The 21,291-nt window shown below is 44.7% G+C and overlaps 1 protein-coding gene across 1 annotated transcript in view; it reads left to right on the plus strand.

Annotated features, from left to right (window-relative positions):
• Positions 1-906: 906 nt before the first annotated feature.
• The window catches only part of ARFGEF3 (ARFGEF family member 3), a 149,869-nt gene continuing 129,484 nt past the window's right edge, over positions 907-21,291 (plus strand). The window contains exons 1-2 of the mRNA XM_036248697.1: positions 907-991; positions 6,917-6,968. Of these exons, the coding sequence (XP_036104590.1) occupies positions 907-991; positions 6,917-6,968 (137 nt within the window). The remainder of the gene's footprint in view (positions 992-6,916; positions 6,969-21,291) is intronic.

Here is a 21,291-nt window from a genome sequence, read left to right on the forward strand (position 1 = left end):
CTTCTGCGTGGGCCCCAGAGCGCCCCTTCCTTTTTTTCAGAGAGGAACGATTCAGCACAAAAAAGGAAGGGAAAGGGAGGGAAAAGAGGTTTCATAAAAGGGTTTTGGATTCAAGAATATGTTTTGAGCAACTCTTGTTGGTTTGGGAAGTAACTTAGCCTCCCTGGGCTAGGTTTCCTCCTGTGTATTATGGAGATGTTAACGAGAGAGAGAGAGAGAGAGAGAGAGAGAGAGAGAGAGAGAGAGAGAGAGAGAGAGAGAGAGGCATATGTTTTGGGCAGTCGGTCTAACCACAGGTAGCGCCTGGACTAGGCACCGAGAGTGGTACCACGAGTGGCTCAGAGGAGCTGATCACTAAGCAGTGACTGCACAGACCAGCGATGCAGCTGGGGAGGCCACAGCGCGCAGGGGGCTCCACGACCCCGACCGGGCCGCCCCAACGCCGGCGCAGGGGTGGCGCGGGGACAGCGGAGAGGCCCCTCCCCGCCGCTGCCGGCCACAGATCTGACGCTCCTTCGGGCCGAGCCCTGCCAACGCCGGGCGGCGAGCCAGCTCAGGACATCCGCCTCCACCTTTCCGCAAAGCCTCCCTGCCCCAGGGGCCTGCCTCGGCGGCTGCGTCAAGGGAGCATCACTGCCACCTCGGGCCCGAGCCCGCGGTCGCCGCCGCCGCGCTCGGAGCGCACCTGACCCGGCGGGCGGGCGGGCGGCGGGGCGGGGCGACGGGGCTGACGTGGCCCGCGGCTCGCAGCGGGCGTGATTCATCCGCTGCCGCGCGGGGGCCGGATGCTGGCGAGCGCAGCGGCCGCCGAGGCGCGCAGGGCCAGGTAGCAGCGGCCGCGGCGTCCCCGGGCCGGCCTCGCGCGCTCCTCTGGCCGTCGGCGTCCCGGCTCCTGCGAAGGTCAAGATGGAAGAGATCCTGAGGAAGCTGCAGAAGGAAGCGTCCGGGAGCAAGTACAAAGCCATCAAGGAGAGCTGCACCTGGGCCCTGGGTAAGCGCGGGGCGCGGGGCGCGGGGCGCGGGGCGCGGGCACCTGCCTGCCGGTCGGGCGTCCCTGCTCGCCGCCGCCGGAGGGCCGCGCGGGCTGGGGCTGAAACGTCCCTGTATGTGGGGGCTCGCGCAGAGCATCTGATCTGCATCGATTTCGCGCAATTGCGGGAGTTGCCTCCGTGAATTGATGTGCGATATGAAGATCTTAGTTCGAGTATTCACATCCGTTCGCCTCCCTTCTGGTCTGTTTATCTTCTCCCAAACATTATGGGGAACCGCTATCCTCCACACCGGGAGGGTCTCTCCTCCAGATCCCCAGCACAGGGGACCGTGGTCACCCATCTCTGAGGGAGACAGGACCACAAGCTGGTGGGAATCCAGGGGCCTGATTCCTAAGAGCCTGTAGGGAAGAGGGAAGTTGGAACATCAACCCAGATCTCGAAACACTGTCCAGTGTAACCAGGACGGATTGGTTGTTTAATCTGATTTTCCTGTAGAGGCCAGCTTGTTAAGTATCAGCTTTCATTTTTATTGTACATGGAAAATAACATACGGGTGAGATTGTGTTACCCCTGCGATTCTATTGTGGTCTGCCCTTCAGACAGGTGGGATTGAGATTTGTGAGCGGTGCGGGCATGGCAGTAAGTTCCAGGTAGCAAATTTCTGTTTCCCATCTGTCTCAGGTTGGAGAAAACCTGGGAGAAAGCGGAAAGACATTGCAGTCAGGCAAGGATTTGGGCAATCAAGATGGTCTGTGGGAATGCAAAGAGATCAGGAACGTTCTTTGGGTGATAGTGATGTTTTTAAAAAAGGAACGGCCGCGGAGAAACCAGGGCAGCTCTGTGGGGCCCTGGCTTTGCCCAAGTCTGCATATGAGTCCTCATTTGCCACTCAATTAACACATGAAATTGAAATTCTTTCTCTCGCAACCAAAAAACAATCAGTGCTTGTCACAACATTATACTGGGGTACAGCCTGAAAAGAGAAGTGCCATTAGCCAGTTTCCCACTAAATGTAAAAGTCTCATGGTGTTTTAGGTGACTGTTAATATTTAGGTCTGAATTCACATATGTTTGGGTGTGTACAGACAATCATAGTAACTTCATTTTTCTTTTTTAACACCTGCATATTTTCACAGTATTTTCTAGAATATTGTCTAGGAAGTTGATTTTGTAGGCAGAACCAGAATTTGACCATTTGTTTACTGTTAAACAAAAATGGACCAGATAAATAAGTGAACAGCAAGGCTCTTAAAGCCACAGTACTGTTTTGCATTGCCATTGTCATTCTGCAAAGTGATTCAGAGCTAGATTCCCAAAGGCCTCTATTGAAAGGTCACAGATGGCTGGGTAACATAATAAAGCAGGGCCCGACTGCACTCTGAACATGCCATTCCTTGTACTCATTATTATTTTGCTGTAATTTAAGCTGATTTATATAAAAGGGAGAAGAGTGTTGTGGTATTTTTAATGTTTGAACTTTGATGCTCAGCCTCTTCTTAAGTTAAACTGCAATGTTTAGGTCCTTGAAGCTACCCAGGGAGACCAGAGCTGAGGCAGGTAGCTTGTCCAAGTCGGGAGCCTGGAGTCCAGCCTGACTATGAGAGTAGATGGGTTTCCTTTCTCTAGTTAGCACGATGGGATGTGAGTGCATAAAATAGTTAAATAACAGTGCAAGGCATTCATTGTGTAGGCTACAATGAGTAAACCAGGTAAGCAGATCAAAGAAGGGATGACTGTGAGGGCAAGGGTGTTGGGGGAGAGGGGATTGGTTTGACCTGGTGGGACTTTTGAAGTGGACTTGACTTGATGAATGGGTAAGCTATGGGTCCCTTCTTTTCTTTACTGATTATTTGGCAGATATTTACTGATTAAGACCTCCCCTGTCCTGAGCAGTGAGCGATAAGTAGGAATAAAATACATCCTCCCTGCAGAAGTTTCTTAGAAGGCCATGTTGGAGGGAGAATGCAGCACAAAGGCATGAGATACGGTTTCCTGTTCTCTCTCCTATTCCAGTCCCTGTTCCACCGTTTCTTTTGTTGTTGTTTAACTGAAAACACTTCTCATTTCTCAACCTCATACTTTCTTTTCAGATTAAAGGGTAACTCTCTTCAGAATCCTACCCTAGCCTTCTTTCTTGTTGCCCCCCCCCCCCCCCCCCGCAAGGGTTCAGCAGTCTACAGGAAGCTGCAGGACTCTCTTGCACACACTGTCCATGGCACACTTCTCTATCTGTGCTCATGCTAGTCCTTCTGCCAGGAATTTCCCTTCCAGTTGCATAAGACCCAGCTCACACAGGAAGCCTTCATTCCCTGAACTCCTGGGTTCAGAGCCCTGCCCTCATGACTCTCCTAGAGCACCTGCTACTTTGAATTATAGTCGACTATGTGCACAGCCATCCTTTTAGGGGCAAGATAGTTCAAAAATACTAATTCAAACTGACTTAAGCAAAAACAGAAGTTATTCACTCTTTACTAAATATCCCATGGAAGGCTGTGGATTGAGTTAAGAAATTAGACACTGTTTCAAAGACCTTGCTCTGCTCTTTTTGAGGTAAATAACATGCTCTACCTGAGTTTCCACAGCTTTGGGCTCATTAATGATCCCATTTAGACCATCTCATGAAAAAGGGACATCAGCACACTTAGGCCATCTCAGGAAAGAGGGATCATTTTCCACTTAGACCATCTTGGGAGAGAGGGGTCCTCTCCACACTTAGTCCATCTCAAGAGAAAGGGGTCATCTCCCACTTGGACCATTATAAGGGAGAAGGGTCATCATGACATTTAGACTATCACAAGAGAGAGGAGTCATCTCCCACTAAGACCATCATAAGAGAGAGGGGTCATCTCTCACTTAGCCTATGATGGGTGGAGCTCCTCCAATCACTCCTGTTCAGCTCTTAATTTCATTTGTTCTCTCTTGGTGCCACTGGTTTGGGTGTGTATCCTTGAACTAATTAATCCCCTAGCTAAGTTATGGAATGGGCTAACTGGCTTAGGCCTAGGCTACAAGGCCCAGTGAAATCCCAGAGTCAAGGAAGGATGGTTTCCTCAAAACAAAATTAGGGTGCTGTTTCAGAAGGCAGGGAGTGGATGCTGGTCAACCAAAACAACAAATGGCAATGGTGTAGACATGAGCTTCTTGAGTATGGAGGCTGGTGCTTATGCTTCTTTGTGGCTTCTGCTCCTACAATGTGAGAGGCAGATGGTCAATGAATAAATCAACATGTTAATGACTTGTTTGAGTTTTAAATAATATTCATCTTTTTTTCTATTTATAAGATTTATATATGTTCATTTTAGAATACTGAAAAATATCTGAACAGTCTATAGAAAAAATTAAAATCACCTGTAATCTCACAACCCAGCAATAACACCACATTGTGGAGTAATTCCCTTCTGTAAAGTGTGATATCATATATCATATATGCTGGATTGCCATTTGTATTTTAGCACTTTCTCTTATGTCATTAGTACATTTCTGAAAATTGTTATTTTTAATAGTGGCATAATAACTGGCAAGGAATATATATATATATATATATATCCTCTATTTTGAGCTATCTAATTTGTTAGATTTGGGGGGGGGGTCAGTAAGGAAATGATCTGACCAGGGAATAAAAAAGAATAAAGAATAAAGGTGGGGGTCTGCTTGTGGAGAGCCAGAAAAACTAGCATTCTCTTTCAAGAACTGGCAATCCTGAAGGCTTGTGAGCTGGGAATGACAGGGTGAAATGAATAGCACAACATTAAACTGGAAGGACCATGCCCTCATTTTAGAGTTTTTTTACACTTGTATCAGGAACTCATGTAGAATGCATTTGGAAAATAAAGGAGAGGAGAAAGAAAGTTAGAAATTGGAACATCACGAGGTAGAAGGATAGTCTTCAACTACCATCCTTCCCTCTATCTTCCCACCCACTTTTCCTTCCAGCCAGTTTCTGTTACCTTCCCAGGCAAACTTCTAAAAGAGTGTCTCTATATACTCTTCAACTCTGTCTGATCAGACTTCCTCCTCCATCATCCCACCAACTCTCAGTGAAGAGCATACATTGACCTCAGTCTAGCAGAACATCCTCACACCCATCTTACAGGTGCTCTTGGCCATCCTGAGCATGCTGGGCACCTGCTTTACCTTGGCCCTGGCAATCTTATTGAGCCTCTTGTGCTGCTCTGTCTCCTTTGCCAGCTCCTCTTCCCTAAGTGTTTGAGTTTTGCAAGAGTTAGCCCTGAGCCCTCTTCTCTTATTCCCAACCCTACTGGATTGAAAACATTCATACCCACAGCATCAGTTCAGTTTCTGAGAATGTGATTCCCAGGTTTATCACCAGCCCACACCTTTGCTCTGACCTCCAAACCCAATGCAGCTACCTGTTCACCATCTCTACTGCACGGGGTAGCTCATTATGGCTGCTCTATGACTCCCTCTCCCTTTCCCCCTTCTTGTAGCTCTTCTAGCATTTGTAGAGTTGGGTACTGTTGCACATTCTGAGTTGAATATAAACCCCACTCTCTGATGGGGAAAATCATGGCAATTTGGTTGTTTGGTGTCAGACCCTCCCTACAGGGAGCAGCATCAAGGTGTCCCGGACACTGGCGCTGCCGTGCTGACTGCTGGGCCATGCTGACCTTTGTGGCTTTGAGCTTCTCCCTAACCCTAAAGCTCAGGACTTCATTTTCTTGTTGTCCTATCTCATCTTAAGGACTGACCTCAGCCCTTTTACTTCCTCCCTTGGCCTTGTGGCCACAGCACCACTGACCCTACTGAGTCCATCTTTCTGTTTTGTGGACTGGTGTTCTGACACCAGTGTTTTGTCCCATTGGCCACCACAGGCCCAAATGCTGTCATCATGTTTTGGCCTCTTCTTTTTCCTGAGTCTCAGGGATACATTTGCTCTGTTAGCAGGGTTGGGAGGGATGTTTCTCTTTCCCCAGTGAAAATGGCTCAAATTGACAAGGGCTTATTAACTCTAAGCAGTGAAGAGAGGAGTCAACACAGTTTGATCTGAAAAAAGTAGAGACAAGTTGGAGCTATTGAAATAGAACAGTTTTTTTGTTTTTGCTTTCTTTTGTTTGTTTGTTTTTTTCTTTATTGATTTTAGAGAGAGAGGAAGGGAGAGGGAGAGAGAGATAGAAACATCGATGAGAGAGAATATTGATTGGTTACCTCCTGCGTGCCCCCCACTGGGGATTTAGCCCACAACTTGGGCATGTGCCCTGACTGGGAATCAAACCGGCGACCTCTTGGTGCATGGGTCGACACTCAACCAGTGAGCCACACCGGCCCGAGCTGTTTTTGCTTTTTCTTGGAAAAGAATAGTGACCTTTTCATTATCTCTACAATTGGAGGCAGCAGTAGTGTGAGTAATCCACAACAATGGTGAAGTATTGAACATCCAGGTTGAATTAATGAGATTTGGGATGAGTCTTTCAATCAGTATTTCTAATTACAGTGTGATTAAAAAAAAGTTTAATCTATCGTGTCATAAATGTGTGCAGGAATAATGAGATGTCACATAAAATGCTTCATGAATTTGAAAGTCTCTCATATATAAGTTATTATTTAAGGTTATTGAAATCATAGTTTAAGGAAACAACTTTTCTTTCTTTGTTTTCATTGCAAGAATATAGTATTTTAGTCCGTTGTAACTAGATGAAATTGGTATTCTGATTTGGGTTAGGAATTTAACTATTCATTCTATGTCTCTGTGGGGAAATACGACCTGATTTTTAATCTTCCCCGGAGACTTCTCAGGGGAGAAGTATTTTTAAGTATGAATGATTTGCAATCAGAGAACTGAGAATTGACTACTTTAAAATTATAGAAATTTTGGGCGGAAAAAGAAACTAAGAGTGAAATTATGTACAACGCAGATTCCAACTTTGAACATGTTTATTTTTCATTTTGTAATCTTCCTTTTGCAGAAACCCTGGGTAGTGTGGACACCGTTGTCAAGATCCCTCCACACTTGCTGAGGTAAGGAGACTGGAGTTGTACAACAGCGGGAGAAAACGTGCCCACTGTGTTTTCCTGAAAGTCTGGATAACCTCGTTGGTTTAGAGCATGATACGTGCAGACTGGTGGCTCTTTTGTATGCATGACCTGGAATATTTCATGAGGTTGGCATGACAGGAACCCAATCACGCTGATTTCCACCTGTCTGTGGGGTAAGGGAAGTCTGAGCCAAAGGAACCAGCTGTAGAAGTCAGGCATGGAAGGATAATGGTCGAGGACAGAAATGACTATAACCTAAGCAAGGATGTGGACAATGGATAATATTTTCTACTGTGGACTAAGAAATGGTGCCCCCCTTTGAGGGGGATTTAGCCCTATAGCGTGTGGGATGGATTCAAGCTCTCACTGGCTCATTGTCTGGACGCCATCTCACAAACTCTGCAGCCCTGAGACAGTGAACCTATTTCCCTACCTTCCTCGCTGCCCTCCCCCCCCCATCTGTTTTTATTAACCTTTTATATTGAGAGTATTACAGATGTCCCCCACTTACACCCCCCCCACCATTGTCCTCTACCACTTGGTTTCTGCCCCACCCCAGGCCTTCACCACACTATTGTCTATGTCCATGGGCCATGCATATAGGTTCTTTGGTTAATCTGTTCCTGTCCCCCCTCCCTACTCCCTTCTGAGATCTGTCATTCTATTCCATGCATCCATGCCTCTGGACCTGTTTTGTTGTCACTTTATTTTGTTCATTAGATTCCACATGTAAGTGAGATTATGTGCTACTCGTCTTTCTTTGACTGGCTTATTTTGCTTAGCATAATACTCTCCATGCTGTCTCAAAGGGTGAAAGGTCCTTTTTTACAGCTGCATAGTATTCCATTGTGTAAATGTACCACAACTTTTTTATCCACTCACCTAGAGATGGGCACTTGAGCTGTTTCCAGATCTTAGCTATTGTAAATAGTGCTGCTATGAACATGGGGGTACATATATTCTTTCTGATTGGTGTTTTGGAGTTCTTAGGATATATTCCTAGAAGTAGATCATTGGGTCAAATGGCAATTCCTTTTAATTTTTTGAGGAAACTCTATATTGTTTTCCATAGTGGCTGCACCAGTCTGCATTTCCACCAGCAGTGTGCTAGGGTCCCCTTTTCTCCACATCTTTGCCACCAATTGTTGTTTGTTGATTTATTGATAGTAGCCATTCTGGCAGGTGTGAGGTGACACCTGATTGTCTTTTATTCCCCTTCATCATGAGAAATACATGCCCTTTGTGGAAAATTTGGCAAGAACAAATAACAAAGTAGTCCATATTTACACTGTCTGAGGATAACCACTGAAAACAGTTTAATAAAGATTTTAATAGGCTTTTTTCCCCACACACACATTTCTTTTACAAATTAATTGTGAAAATTTATTTAGCGGTTTGTTTCCTGCTTGCTTTCTTTTTTAGTCAACATCATATAAAGAGCATTTCTAATGTCAGTATATGTTCCTTAAATTGAAATATTGTGTATTCTTCCACTATAGGGCTGCTGTAACATAATTGTGTAGTAGCTTTCTTATTATCAGACATTTGGATTGTTTCCAGATTTTCTTGGAGATTATTAAAAATATTGAATCTATAGCCTTTTGTTGAGTATAATTTCTGTGCTGTCAGGACACTATGATTTATTAGCTATTTTCTCTCTTTTCAAGTAGATTGAACAAGAATTATGTTTCTGTCTTTTTAAAAAATGTATTACTTCTCATGTTGATCTGCTATTGGCTGATATATATTAAGGGATTTCATGTGTTAATCAAACTGAGTGCACTTTTACGTGCATAATGCTTCTAATGGGCAGGCGTCTGGCAGCAGCGCTCTTGCCTGGGGGAGGGGTGCCCCAGCTGGGGTGTCCCTGCACATGGGACGGTGTGAAGACTCTCCAGAGACACAAAGCATAAGTTGTTTAGGGACATGACTTCTTGGTCCCCAACTTCTATAGGTACCCTTTCCTAAAACCTAACTTGATTTTGGCTCATCTCTTCCATCTCACCTCTTACAGTCACCCTTCCCCTGCTTGACAAAAGAGAGGCACAGCTGTTACCCATCGCTTCCTGAGCCCCGTGGTGCGTTGTCCTAGGGGACAGGACTCTCCTCCCACCAGCAAAGAGCTATGAGAATGTTACTGTCTGTGTTGGTGAAGGGAATGGATATAATGACCAGGGCACACGTGTTCTTGCAGGTTACTTTTTACTCCTTGGCCTTCAGCAACAATGAAGGAGGACTTAATCTGGTTGTAAGATAATAGGTAAAAAGCTATTTTGTAAGTCTTCATTCGGTTCTGATTTGTGTAAACAAGGTTTCTTATCACTTAGATCTATAAAAGTAAAAAAAAAAAAAAAGGTATGGAATTGATGGTAAAGCCTACTTTATAATAGCAATAAGGAATACTCATCCATAGGTATATGAACTAATTGAGAAGATAAATTAGCTGTATTTAAAAAAAAAATTTTATTGATTGATTTTAGAGAGAGAACGGAAGGGAGAGAGAGATATATACATATAGAGGGAAACATGGGTTTGTTGTTCCGCCTGTTTATGAAGTCATTGGTTGACTCTTGCACGTCCCTGACTGGAGATCAAAACCACAGCCTCCGCGCATGGGGCTGACGCTCTAACCAACCGAGCTACTCAGCCAGGGCCTATATCCATTTTTTAAGAAATACATTTCTAATAACATTGTACTTTCCTGTTAACTTTGTTAACATGTCTTATAAGTAATTATTAATATTTTTGGATCAGTTGTGCACATCAGCAATGATAGCTGAAATCAAAACAAAATTGAACACTTTTAGCTTTATGGTCACAGGAAATTTTTTTAAATCTCTTTATGCACATCTTTGTTATTGGAGAAATATAGGAAGATACACGAAAGCCTCGCAAGCATTAAAACATAATATTGAGAGAAAATTCTGTGGGGAAGGGAATGGAAGTACAAATTCAAGGAGAAAAGAGACTAATACAGCTCTTTTTTACTGTTAAAAGAATTTGTTCATGTGTTTTTGTTTTTTTTGATGGATGAAGGTGGTTTTCAAATAGGTATGGTGTTTAGATTTCATTACATACATTTAAATGAGTGATCTGGCCTGGCGGTGTGGCTCAGTGGTTGAGCATCGAACCATACACCAAGAGGTCATTGGTTCAATTCCCGGTCAGGGCACATGCCCAGGTTGTGGGCCCGATCCCTAGTGGGGGGCATGCCGGAGGCAGCCAATCAATGTTCTCTCTCATCGATGTTTCGCTCTCTCTCTCCCTCTTCCTTCTTTCTTTAAAATCAAAGAAAAAAATTTAAAAAATAAGTAAATGAGTGATCTAGTTTAATTAAAATTTGTAATAATTTCAATATGCCAGTTATATAGCCTTTGCAAGTAATTAAAACTATAATTTTAATTGATTATAATTAAAATTTTAATTATAATTAAAAATGTAAATGTTAATTTAAAATATGTGAAAACCAGAATGTTAAAAGTTTCTTAGAGGCCAAAAGAATAAAAATGTTTGATGACACTGCTTTATAGTTAGTTTCTGAGTCCACAGGGTTATCGAACCCCCAGCAAGTCTACTGGTTCGTTGGGTGGGAATGTTCATCAAAAGACAACTGGCATTTTCCAACCCTTGGTGTGTGTGTGTGGCCTTTGAGTTGGGTAGAAAACAGTGTTAATGAGCCTAAGGACCTACGTTTTGTCTGCTGTTGAGACATTTATTTTTATTTTTGTCCATGGTCTTGAGATGTACCCCAGAGCCAGCCAGCTAGCTATCTTATTCAACCCATAGAAGGGAGTCTCAACATTGGCGGAAGGGTGCTGGATGAGGAAGTGTGGCTGAATATATATCTCCACCATTAGTAGAAATATAATTCAGAGTTTTTATTCTGCAATAAAGAGCTGGCTGATGTCATCCTTGTAGACAAAGGAATGTGCATTCCTATGTTCCAGATGTGCTGTGAGGGCTGTCAGGCATTCTTACACAGAATGGAACCTTATGACTGAGACAGCAGATGGGAGCCTTCACTCAGAGATGTATTCTGAGGGAGGAGAATGAAACACGTAGCTGGAAACACTGCTATAAGGCTGCAGGTGTAAATTTATTATGAAATTTTAACCATATAAAGAGGTTTTGCTTTGACCATGATTTGAAATAGTTGGGGCCATTTAAAGCCTCATTTGGGGTATAGAAATAAGCCATAATTAGAATAAAAAAGTTATTAATCAATAATGGTCTGATTTACTATTGTACTTTATTATCAGGGAAGTGATATAATGAGAAATATATTGTCATGGCCTTTTCTCTGTCTGCCTTGAATCAGTCCTTTAATCCTGGGATCTATCGTCCCAGCACATTTTTTTTTTTTTTTTTTGGTACGTGCCCCTAGCGGGAACTGAACCTGGGACTCTCTGGTCCACAGGCCAATGCTCCAACCACTGAGCCAAATGAGCCAGGGCCATCCCAGCACTTTTAAACCCAGAGACCACTTACTCTGTCCAGTCATTATGTTTTTTTAAATTAAATTTGTTAGGCAGTTTTTATGTTTAACATGCCATCTTCTTATTGTCTGAGCACCTGCTCAAACACTGTAAATATTTGTCTGCTCATGAGAAATAATTTGGATATGTTAATTATTTAAACATTTTTATTCAGTTGTATTTAATATATGAGAAAGAAACCAGATTCATAAACTATTTCTTGTATTCTGACTTTATAATCAGATTGTTTCCATTTCTGTTGCATAATCATTTAGAAGTGATTATAGATTTTTTTTTATTGTTGTTGCAGGTTTGGGAAAGGGCTATAGGAAATAATTCAAATCACAAATACTTTTGCTGTGCTGTTTTTCTTATTATCTTTTGCCATCGACTGGCTGCTTTTCGTGTTAGATTAGCATTCTGATAAATCATTGCTCACACTGTTTCCATCAGTTATATCCATTAGTAATGATAGCTCAAATCAGAAGAAAATAGAAGCCTGAGGGACCTGTGGTTGTAGTATCCCCTCCCCCACACCCCCCTTTTACCATTAATTGCTGTGAGGACTTTTTGTACAAACTAATGTCTAAATGTCACAGGAATGATTTTATTGACTCTGGTGCCTGGATTCAGTCATGCACTGGGCATTGTATAGGAGAAACTCGTGGGAAAACATTTTGGATGGCATTACAGAGAGGTCAGACATTCTGATTTCTGCCTCAGGCTTTTTCACTGAGTAAATGCCCACTCTCCTTGTTGGTCCGGTGAGCTGCTCGAAACAGGTATAGCAACTCATACAGGGGGCCCAGTGTGATTCAGTGTCGGGCAGGAGGAAGGCCCAGGGGACCTGGCCTGTGGAATCTGTTAGTAGATATAAGTTATGTGAAAATCTTTCCACCTTCCTGCCTTTAGTCTTGCTTTAGATTTGGGGATTGAGCTTTAAGAGTCTTTATCTTATTCCATGAGGAGTCTGTTCCTTCACAGTCTTTGCTCCTCTTTTTTCTTCTTATTCTTCAACTTTAGGTGTTCATAGGGTTGAATAAAACCTGTGAATGAGTGGGTTCATGTGTCCCTACAAGCCCAGAACCCAATCCATTGACCTCAGTTGGTATAGTCTTAAATCCCTTACTCTCTTCTCAGCCAAAGCCCTGAGTGGCAAATGTGTATGAGACCAGGGGTGGGGAGTTGGTGGTGGTCAAGGGACCCTGACTAGTGTTCTATGCCAAAGGACACTGAAGAGCCCCTGGCTCACCTGGAAGGGGCATGCTGCCTGCCGTACCCTACGCCTCAGCATGAATTCCACTTGGAGTATTTCTGTTCTAAAGAACTAAAGATGGTGATGAAAGGAGACTGGACTTGGTGCTGAACACACAGTACTGTGTACAGATGATGTGATGTGGAATTGTGCACCAGAAACGGTGTAATATTGTTAACCAGTGTCACCCCGATAAAATCAATAAAAAAGAAAAAAGAACCTTCGCCCCCACCCTGCTTCAATCCAGGATTTCCCCTTTCTCTTCGCCCAGGTTAGTTACTCACAGCAGGACTGGTCCAGATGAGATGAAACTGTCGAGGGACTCCACGCACTTGCTGTCTTGTTAAAAAGCAGCCATTGGCAGAGAATCTCTTTTTGGCATTTCTGAGTGCCCTTTGGGAACAATCCCAGCCACTATCCGGCCATGGCCCAGCTGCCATTTTGTTCACTTTCTTTGTGACTCTTCAGAGCCAACCTCAGCCTAATTACTTTTCTTCTGCCAGTTATAGTTCCCAGAACTATAGCCCTTCTTCCCATTTGTCTCTGTATGTGTCCCCCAGCCCGCTCCGGTTCCCACCCTGGCTGAGCCTCTGTCCAGCCCTCTGCTTCATTTTACTTGTCTGGTCTAGATACTTTCAGCCCAGATGCTGACATGTTCCTCCTTGTCTTGATTTGGGGACCTACTGATCTTTCATGCAGGTTGGGAGAACATTCATCAGCATTTATTCTTAGAGAGAACCATTCATAATAGCTTCTGATTTGGGGGTATGGTTTTATTTTAATTGCCTTTCAGCCACTTTTTATCTATTGAATGCTTTAGTTCTGTGCTTTGAACTCTGGAGCAACTCCTACAAGACGTCCAATGTTTTGTTTGGTTTTTAATTGAAAAAATAATTATACCTACAGCAACTGGGAAGGATTATATGTGATTTAAAATGGATGAGGACAGCAAATACCTCAATAGCAGTTTTTGGTAGACAGCTGTGATCTCGTCATTGTTATTTTTACCTTTCTTGTGTCATAGAGAAGTGTTGGGCTGCCCTTGGTACCTCCCGCTGTCCAGAGGAGGAAGCAAAGGATGCTGGGTAGCATGTCTTTGTTCTAACTGCATGGAGGATGTTAGCATAAATGCAGGGCATATGCTTCTCGTGAGGCTTCTGCATGGTTCCAGGTGAACTGCAAACATCTGTGTTTCTCCTGGATGTAAACTCATCTTGAGCTCTCCTCTCTTGCTGGTTTCTGCCTGCCCTTCCCCCCACAGCTGCCTTTTCTTTGCAGAGGCACAGTAGTGTAAGTTTAGGCTCTGTTGATATTTTGCTGGTTCTGCACCAGAACAAAAAAAGAATAGGAGGTTTCAGACACTTTGGTTAGTCTAAGCCTGGCTCATTTTCAGTGTTAGAGAATTTTTTAGCTCAGTGAGCCATGAAAGGAAATGTCAAGGGAGATGTTGGCAACCTTGCTGGGGGGGTCAAGGGGACCATTTCAGTGAACAAGGGCTTGTCCTGGAGTCAGCTGCCCTGTTCCAGCTTCCTGAGATCAGGCTTACCGTAAACAGGCAAGCAGGATTGAGATGTTTGTGTTGGCCACAAAAACCAGTGTGCAAAGGGTGTGTGGCGTGGCCTTTAGCAGAGGGGATGCTGAGATCCATGTTCGAAATCAAGGTGTTCTGAAGATCTAGTTTCACTTCTTCCTCTCCTTACTGCCATGGATGACAAAGAGTATTCCTGTCACCTTTTAACATAGTGACAATGTTACTATTTCCTAACTTACAAACAGCTGCTTCTGTGTGTTACCCGCCAGTCTGTAAGTCTCCTGATGGTTTTTATGTTCTATCCCCTTTGACCAGGAAGACCTACAATTAGCCCTCAATGACAAAGCTTCTCCTTGTTAATAGCCCTTGACCTACAAGCACTTTTAAATGATGCAGTCAATTAAAGAAGTGCATATCCCCCCCCCCGCCCCCCCCCCAGCCAGGACGTAGGGGATATTGGGTTGAGTGGTATGTTGTGATGTGAGCAAGACATTAATGTTCAAAAACCAGCCCCGGGCCACTTATCCTTTCTTTATGACAAGCAGTTGATGTCTTTATTTTATAGCACTTGGCTCTAAAGGGAAGTACTAGAAGGAAACATAACTCCATTTTCAAAAAATATAACAATCCAACCATGACTTTCCTTTCTTAGGCCGCTTTCTTCTTTTTTAATGGAACGAAGGTAGCAGGTTATTCTGTGCATGTTTTTTGTAATTAAACTGTGCCTTCCAGGCAGTATAGGTCTGGATTTTCTGCTCTCATTTCAAACTGTGCCTCTGAGATATTGCTTATGTTGGTGGGTTACAGAAATGGACTCCAAGGGACGGATAGGGACCCTGAGCTCAGTGACGTAAATGGCACTGTGAGGTGTTGATGTTGCCGTTCCACCCTCGAGGGCTTGTGTCCTGGGGCGGACATGGTGCAGAGACTAGCATCATGTTTAGTTGCTTTGGACACCTGTGTTTATTAAATATTTTATATTTTTATTTTACTGCCTATTAATGTGTAGTTAAACTGTTTATCATCAGTAGCATTATGTAACTACACAATATCTGGTGTATTTTTTTCAAGTTAAGGCCAATAAATTTGACACAAGAGATCTCCCTTTACCTCTACCTATTCTATGGTGCAGTCCTTTGTTCAGACGATGCTTCTTAGAATGCGTAATAGCCTGGTAATTCACATTTTCCCAACTAAATTCGGGCCACATAAGAACAGAAGCTGTCATTTCTTAAATCTTTACCATGTGCCAGGGACTTAGGTGCTACACATGCTGTTCTCCATCCTGACAGCACTCTGTGAGGCTGCAGGAACACTGAGGCTTGGAGAGACCCCGCAAGCCATCCCGGGGTACAGTCCGAACTGCTGGGCTCCAGGGTTCACCTTCTCAGCCAGGAACAGAATATCACCTTTCCCAAAGTAAACTGAACACAGAAGTTTACTTTTTCTTATTTGTAATTTATGTGAACAGCCAAGATATATAAAGCAACGAAGCACCGTTATTGAAGAGAATTCTTGAGAAATCTGCTATCTTCAGCTACTGCTCATTCACGGGTGCAACTTACTAATGCAGGAACATGCATAAGATCACTTTGTATTGATGTAACTTTTTTTTTTTTTTTTGTCCTCAGGTGAGGACATTTTTCTATTTTTTGTTCAGGTAGAGTGGGAGGGAGAAAGAGAGAGAGAAACATCGATGTGAAAGGGACACATCAAGTGGCTGCCACCCACCCGCACGACCAACCAGGGCCGGGGACAAACTGCAACCGAGGTACATGCCCTTAGCGGACACCGAACCCGGGTCTCTCAGGACCACAGGCCGACGCTCTAACCACTGAGCCAAACCGGCCAGGGCTGTATTGATGTAACTTTAAATGCAATTTCCAAGGAGCCAGAGCTTTAACAAGGGAGATGTGTCCTACATTCAGATTTAGGGGAGAGCCATGAATTAGTAGAACTAATGAGATTAGTGTGTACACACAACTTTGCCAAGAAATGACCTAAACTGACTTTTCCTCTCTGTAAGGCAGGAAGAGATCTTAAGATAAAAGAGACACTGGTCTAGAATTGATGTGAATACCAGTGGGGCAGCCTGAACATTACCTAATTAAAGAACTATCCTCTCCGAGCCTCTGACTGAGGTAAAACGCCAAGTAGCAGCTAAGGTGGTATCTTTGGGGAGGGTTGAAATGAGTGAACCTGCAGAATTACCAAGAGATTTCTGTAGGGTGCATCCTTGGGCCTAACCTAAAGGAATGTATCGAGACTAGATCATATTCTGAGCCATTTAATGAAGTCCAGAGAGAACTGTTGTATTTCAAATATTTTTATCCTCCCCCCCCCACCCCCAAACTGTAACTTCCTGAGGCTAGCTTTATTTTGTAAACTCCATTTTGTTTTGTTTTGTTTTGTTTTTTTGCATTTACCAGCTGGAAGGAAAATCCTTCAAAGACAAAAGGGGTTTTGTATGCTAATTTCAGGGTCTGCTGGTAGAGAAGAAACCAGGAAACTGTTCAGCTGTGCGTCACAGGGATGGGGCAGAAGGAGGCAGCTGGACACGGAGCCCCTGCCCACCCGAGGACTGAGCCGTAGGAGGGCTGCTGTAGGACCCAAAGGATTTTTACTCCAACTCTGAAATAAGCCTGGATGTGGAAAACAAAACCAGTAATGTGACATTTGCTGAAAAGGGGGAGGGAGGCACCCTCATGCGTTTCAGAGACAGTAAAAGTATAGATGTAATTTAAAGGCAAGGGGATATTTGATTATGGAAGAAAACGACTGTTAGTTTAAGGTGTGTGCAGTACAGTGGACGCCTTTATAAATATTTGCTCATGATGATTGCCTTGAGTGTCAGCACCTCTACTGGGGATGTCTGGAGGGGCGTCTGGGCTCGCATGGAGGAGGCAGTGCAGGTGGAGACCAGTGTCCTGGGTTTGAAGTCAGAGCCAAGCAAGCAGCCGTCTTCATACTGGGAACGCAGTTGGGAACAAGACACAGACTCGCCTTCACGAGCCACCACTTGCTGGGGAAAGTCAGCAGATCGCTGAAATATACTAAGTCCTGGTTCTCCCATGTGTGATCATTGGGACCATGATCTACTCATGTTGCCTATCAGTTTCTATAAATGGAGATGAACACTGGCAGGTGCCTCTGTCTCCCCAGTGTGATCCTTGACGGACCAGAAGATGCAAAGGAGACAGAGCCAGAGAAACCTCATTGCAGGCCACGCAGGCAAACCGGGTCTCCCCTGCCGGGCTCGGAGTGCCTGTAGGCCACCTCCTGTCTAGAAGGGCCCCCGCTTTGCCTCCCCACCGCTTCACTAGAGATCATCGGCGGGTAACACGCTGTAAGTTTAAGGTGTGCGGCGTGGTGATTCGAGTATATTTTGTGAAATGATTACTACAGTAAGGTTGGTTAACACGTTCATCAGCTCACATAGTCACCATTTTGTGTGTGGTGAGAAATTTTAGGATTTACTGTCTTAGCAACTTTTAGGTTTACAATGCAGTGTTATTAACTACAATCACTATGCTGTCCATTAGCTCTCCAGGACTTATTTATGTTATAGCTGGAAGTTTGGACCCTTTGACCTCCTTCACCCATCTCCTTTGACCCCCCCCTCAGTAATTTAAATTCTATGGGTGAGGATCCCGTAGAATTAAAAAACATTTTTTTTAATTATAGTTACCATATTAGACATTAAAATAGACATTTAAAATATGTATTAATTCTTTTAAAACAATAAACCTAATGTATGTTAATATAAATGACTTTTAAGTGAAAAGTAACTACTTAAAAATACTTAGGAGAATTTTCCCTTTGTGTGTGTGTGCAGATTTCTGTTATCTGGCTTACTAGAAAACGCTGGATTCTCGCTCTGCGCTCCATTCGGTCTGTTATAACCTGCTGCTTTGGCTGAAGTAGGCACAGTAGTCCAGCCTCTACAGACTCACTAGTTTAAAGTGGGAGGGAAATTTTAATTGCCTTTTGAAATCATTGTGGGTTTTCTTTTTTGCTAAACTCCACTGTATACTCCCGAGAGACTGAGAATGGAAATCGTTTTGACTTCTGCAAGGGTCTCGGGTGTTTAGGTTATAATTTGAGAACCATTTCTTCGCCATTTCAGTGCCGGAATCTCACATCGTTCCTTCCGGAGGGCCAGCAGGTCTCCCTGTCACCTGAGAACCGAGCGGCTCAGCCCTGCGTCTCCAGCCTGGCCCTGGGCCCAGCCCTAGGCCTGCCCAGCAGTCCGCTGTTGTGCTTCGGACACAGGGGGCGCTCTGCTCGCCCTTCACAGGCGGGTGGAACTGGGTCGTGTTATACCTCAGCCGTCCCCTCGCTGTGGAAATAGCCCTTTCATAGTCCTGCAAGCAGTGTACTTCTTAGTGGGGTCATGCGAAGATTACATAAGATATCAGATAATGGGGATGGTACTTTGCAGAATGTGCCACAATCCTAAGTGGCTGTCACCGATAAAAAAGCTCACTGTGTTTTGGTAATTTGCATCATGATAAAGCATTGTTGCTCCCCACCCCCATCCCACCACCCACCCGCGACAGTGCTGAGTTTCAAAGTGGGAGTTTAGGTAGGAGAACAAGGTTCTGAGAACAGAAGAGCGATAAGAATCCGGATGTAAGTAGTGTTATTTGGGATTCCTGAGAACGCAAAGGGCCTCGGTGGTCCTTGGGAATTAGAAACAAATGGGCGTGAGCAGCAGGGTCTGGAGAACTTCACTGTGGCAGTTCTAAACGTTCTTTTTTTTTTATCCTCACCCGAGGATATTTTTCCATTTTTTTTGTACAGATAGAGTGGGAGGGAGAGAGAGGAAGGGAGAGAGAGAGAGAGAAACATTGACGTGAAGGGACACATCGAGTGGCTGCCACCCGTACGACCAACCAGGGCCGGGGACAAACTGCAACCGAAGTACGTGCCCTTAGCGGGAACTGAACCCGGGTCTCTCCAGACCGCAGGCCGATGCTCTAACCGCTGAGCCAAACTGGCCAGGGCTCTAAACGTTCTTTAAGATAAACGCTGGCATCTGAAATAAGGGACCTGGAATCGAATGGCGCTCTGTCAGTGGATTCTTCCATTTGTACTTACAGACTCCAGACTGTTCTTTAGCTGCCTCGTCTGTGGCCGTCCCCGATGAGGGGCTGTTGATGGAGTTACGGGGCGAGGGGTGGGAGGACACCAAATTCCCGCTTGTGCTGCAACGCGCACCTGCGGAAACCTAACACTTCTGTTTGGTCGCTAAACAGAAGTACAGGGGTTTTCTTTGAGTTTAGGAGGTAATTGTTGGTATTTGTAAATTTTTTGGACCTTTGATTATTTTCTTCTGGAACGGAAACCTTTGGTTTTCTACACAACACCCAATCACCCCCTAACCATAACAGGACCAGCATGGGAATCAGCATCTGCCTTTATCATCAGCCCGTGCCTGGGGGGAGGCTGCCCCATTGCAGGCTTGGCTGTCTGGCCGGGGCTTGCCCCGCATCAGTGGATCTGAAGCGAAGGTGAGAGGGCTCTGTCTCGTGCAGGTGACGTTCTACGTCCTCTGAGACCTAACACATTCAAATGATGGTCAGAGGGGCCACAGCTGTTGTGTAGCTGTGAGGGGAGCCAGGCAGGGGTGGAGTCGACACCACACTGGAAGGATGAGCAGAGAGATGGCAAGGACCTGGGTTCTTGGCTGTGTCAGGGGAACACTGAGGGGCCTAAGCATGGAGCCAGCCTGCCTCCGTGTTTAAGCCACTCGAGGGAGTGGGCTTCCTGTCACCTGCAGCTGAAAGCATTTTCACTGCTACACCCTTCCTAAAGGAATCCACGTGACCCTCGGGATCCTGGAGAGGGAGGGGCAGCCAAAACAAACCCGAAGATTATCGGTGGGATCCCATTCCTCTTGTCCGGCTGTCGTTTGGCCATTTCGTTGTCTCCATTCCTTTTGCAGGACAAGGATAAGGAAATTGTACATTCAGTGTTTGGTACCCTCAGTGTCATAGTAAGAGAGGAGCACTAAGACATCTGTGGCAGTGTGGGCTCCTGGAAATGGGGCTTTGGCCTTCTCTCCCACACCCTGGGCACACAGGTGCGTGCTGTGGCCTTGTCCCACTGCCATAAATAACTGATTTATGTGTGTGCTTAACCCCACCCCAACTCAGTACTCCATCCTTGTGCCCAGGGCCCCTGGGCAGTGTGCCTGCTCCTCAGTGTTGAGGGCTGCCCCTATGGAGCATTGGTCACACCAGGAATTGTACTAATGGCTTCATGCACAGTCTTATTAAATTTTAAATAAGTGCAATAAAGGACTAATATAATCTATATTTTAATGGTAAGAAACCCGAAGCTGGAGTAGTAGAATCATTTGCTTCAAGTTACACAGCTGGTCTATGATACAGGTTCAAATACAGGTCTGGCTTGAAAATTTGACTAATATAGTCTATGTCCATATATATATATGGTTTTTTAGAGAGAGAAACATCAATGTGAGAGAGAAGTAAGAATCGGCTGCCTCCCGTACACCCCCTACTAGAGATCGAGCCCGCAACCCAGGGGTGTGCCCTGACCAGGAATCGAATTGGGGCCTCTCAGTCCATGGGACGACACTCAGTCCTCTGAGCCACACCAGCCAGGCTCTGTGTCTTTAATGCATATTTGCTGAGTACCTAGATGTGTTAGAATAAGGATTATTGTTGACCCTATTTCTTCATTTCACCTTCACCTTTGGGAAGTGTATTGGGACAGAAGGCACACTTGTCATTACTTGAATGTTGATTCTTTTCGAGAAATAAGCTTTAATAGAGTGAATAAGTTATGAATGCATGGAAAGCCTAACAGTGGTTTAAACAAGATAAGGCTTAATTTCCTCATTAGCAGGCAGTCTGGAGGTAGGCTGTGAGCACGGTGTGTCCGGGACTCTGTTAACCTTCCATTATATTTGGCTCTTCATACCACAGAATGGCTGTTTCTGCTCCAGTCATCCCATCCCCATCCAAGACAGAAGGCAGAAAGACAAAAGGCAGAGGGCAGCGCCACCTAAACAGGTCT

This window comes from Molossus molossus, unplaced genomic scaffold (assembly GCF_014108415.1).
Source record: "Molossus molossus isolate mMolMol1 unplaced genomic scaffold, mMolMol1.p scaffold_m16_p_8, whole genome shotgun sequence".
NCBI lineage: Eukaryota > Metazoa > Chordata > Mammalia > Chiroptera > Molossidae > Molossus > Molossus molossus.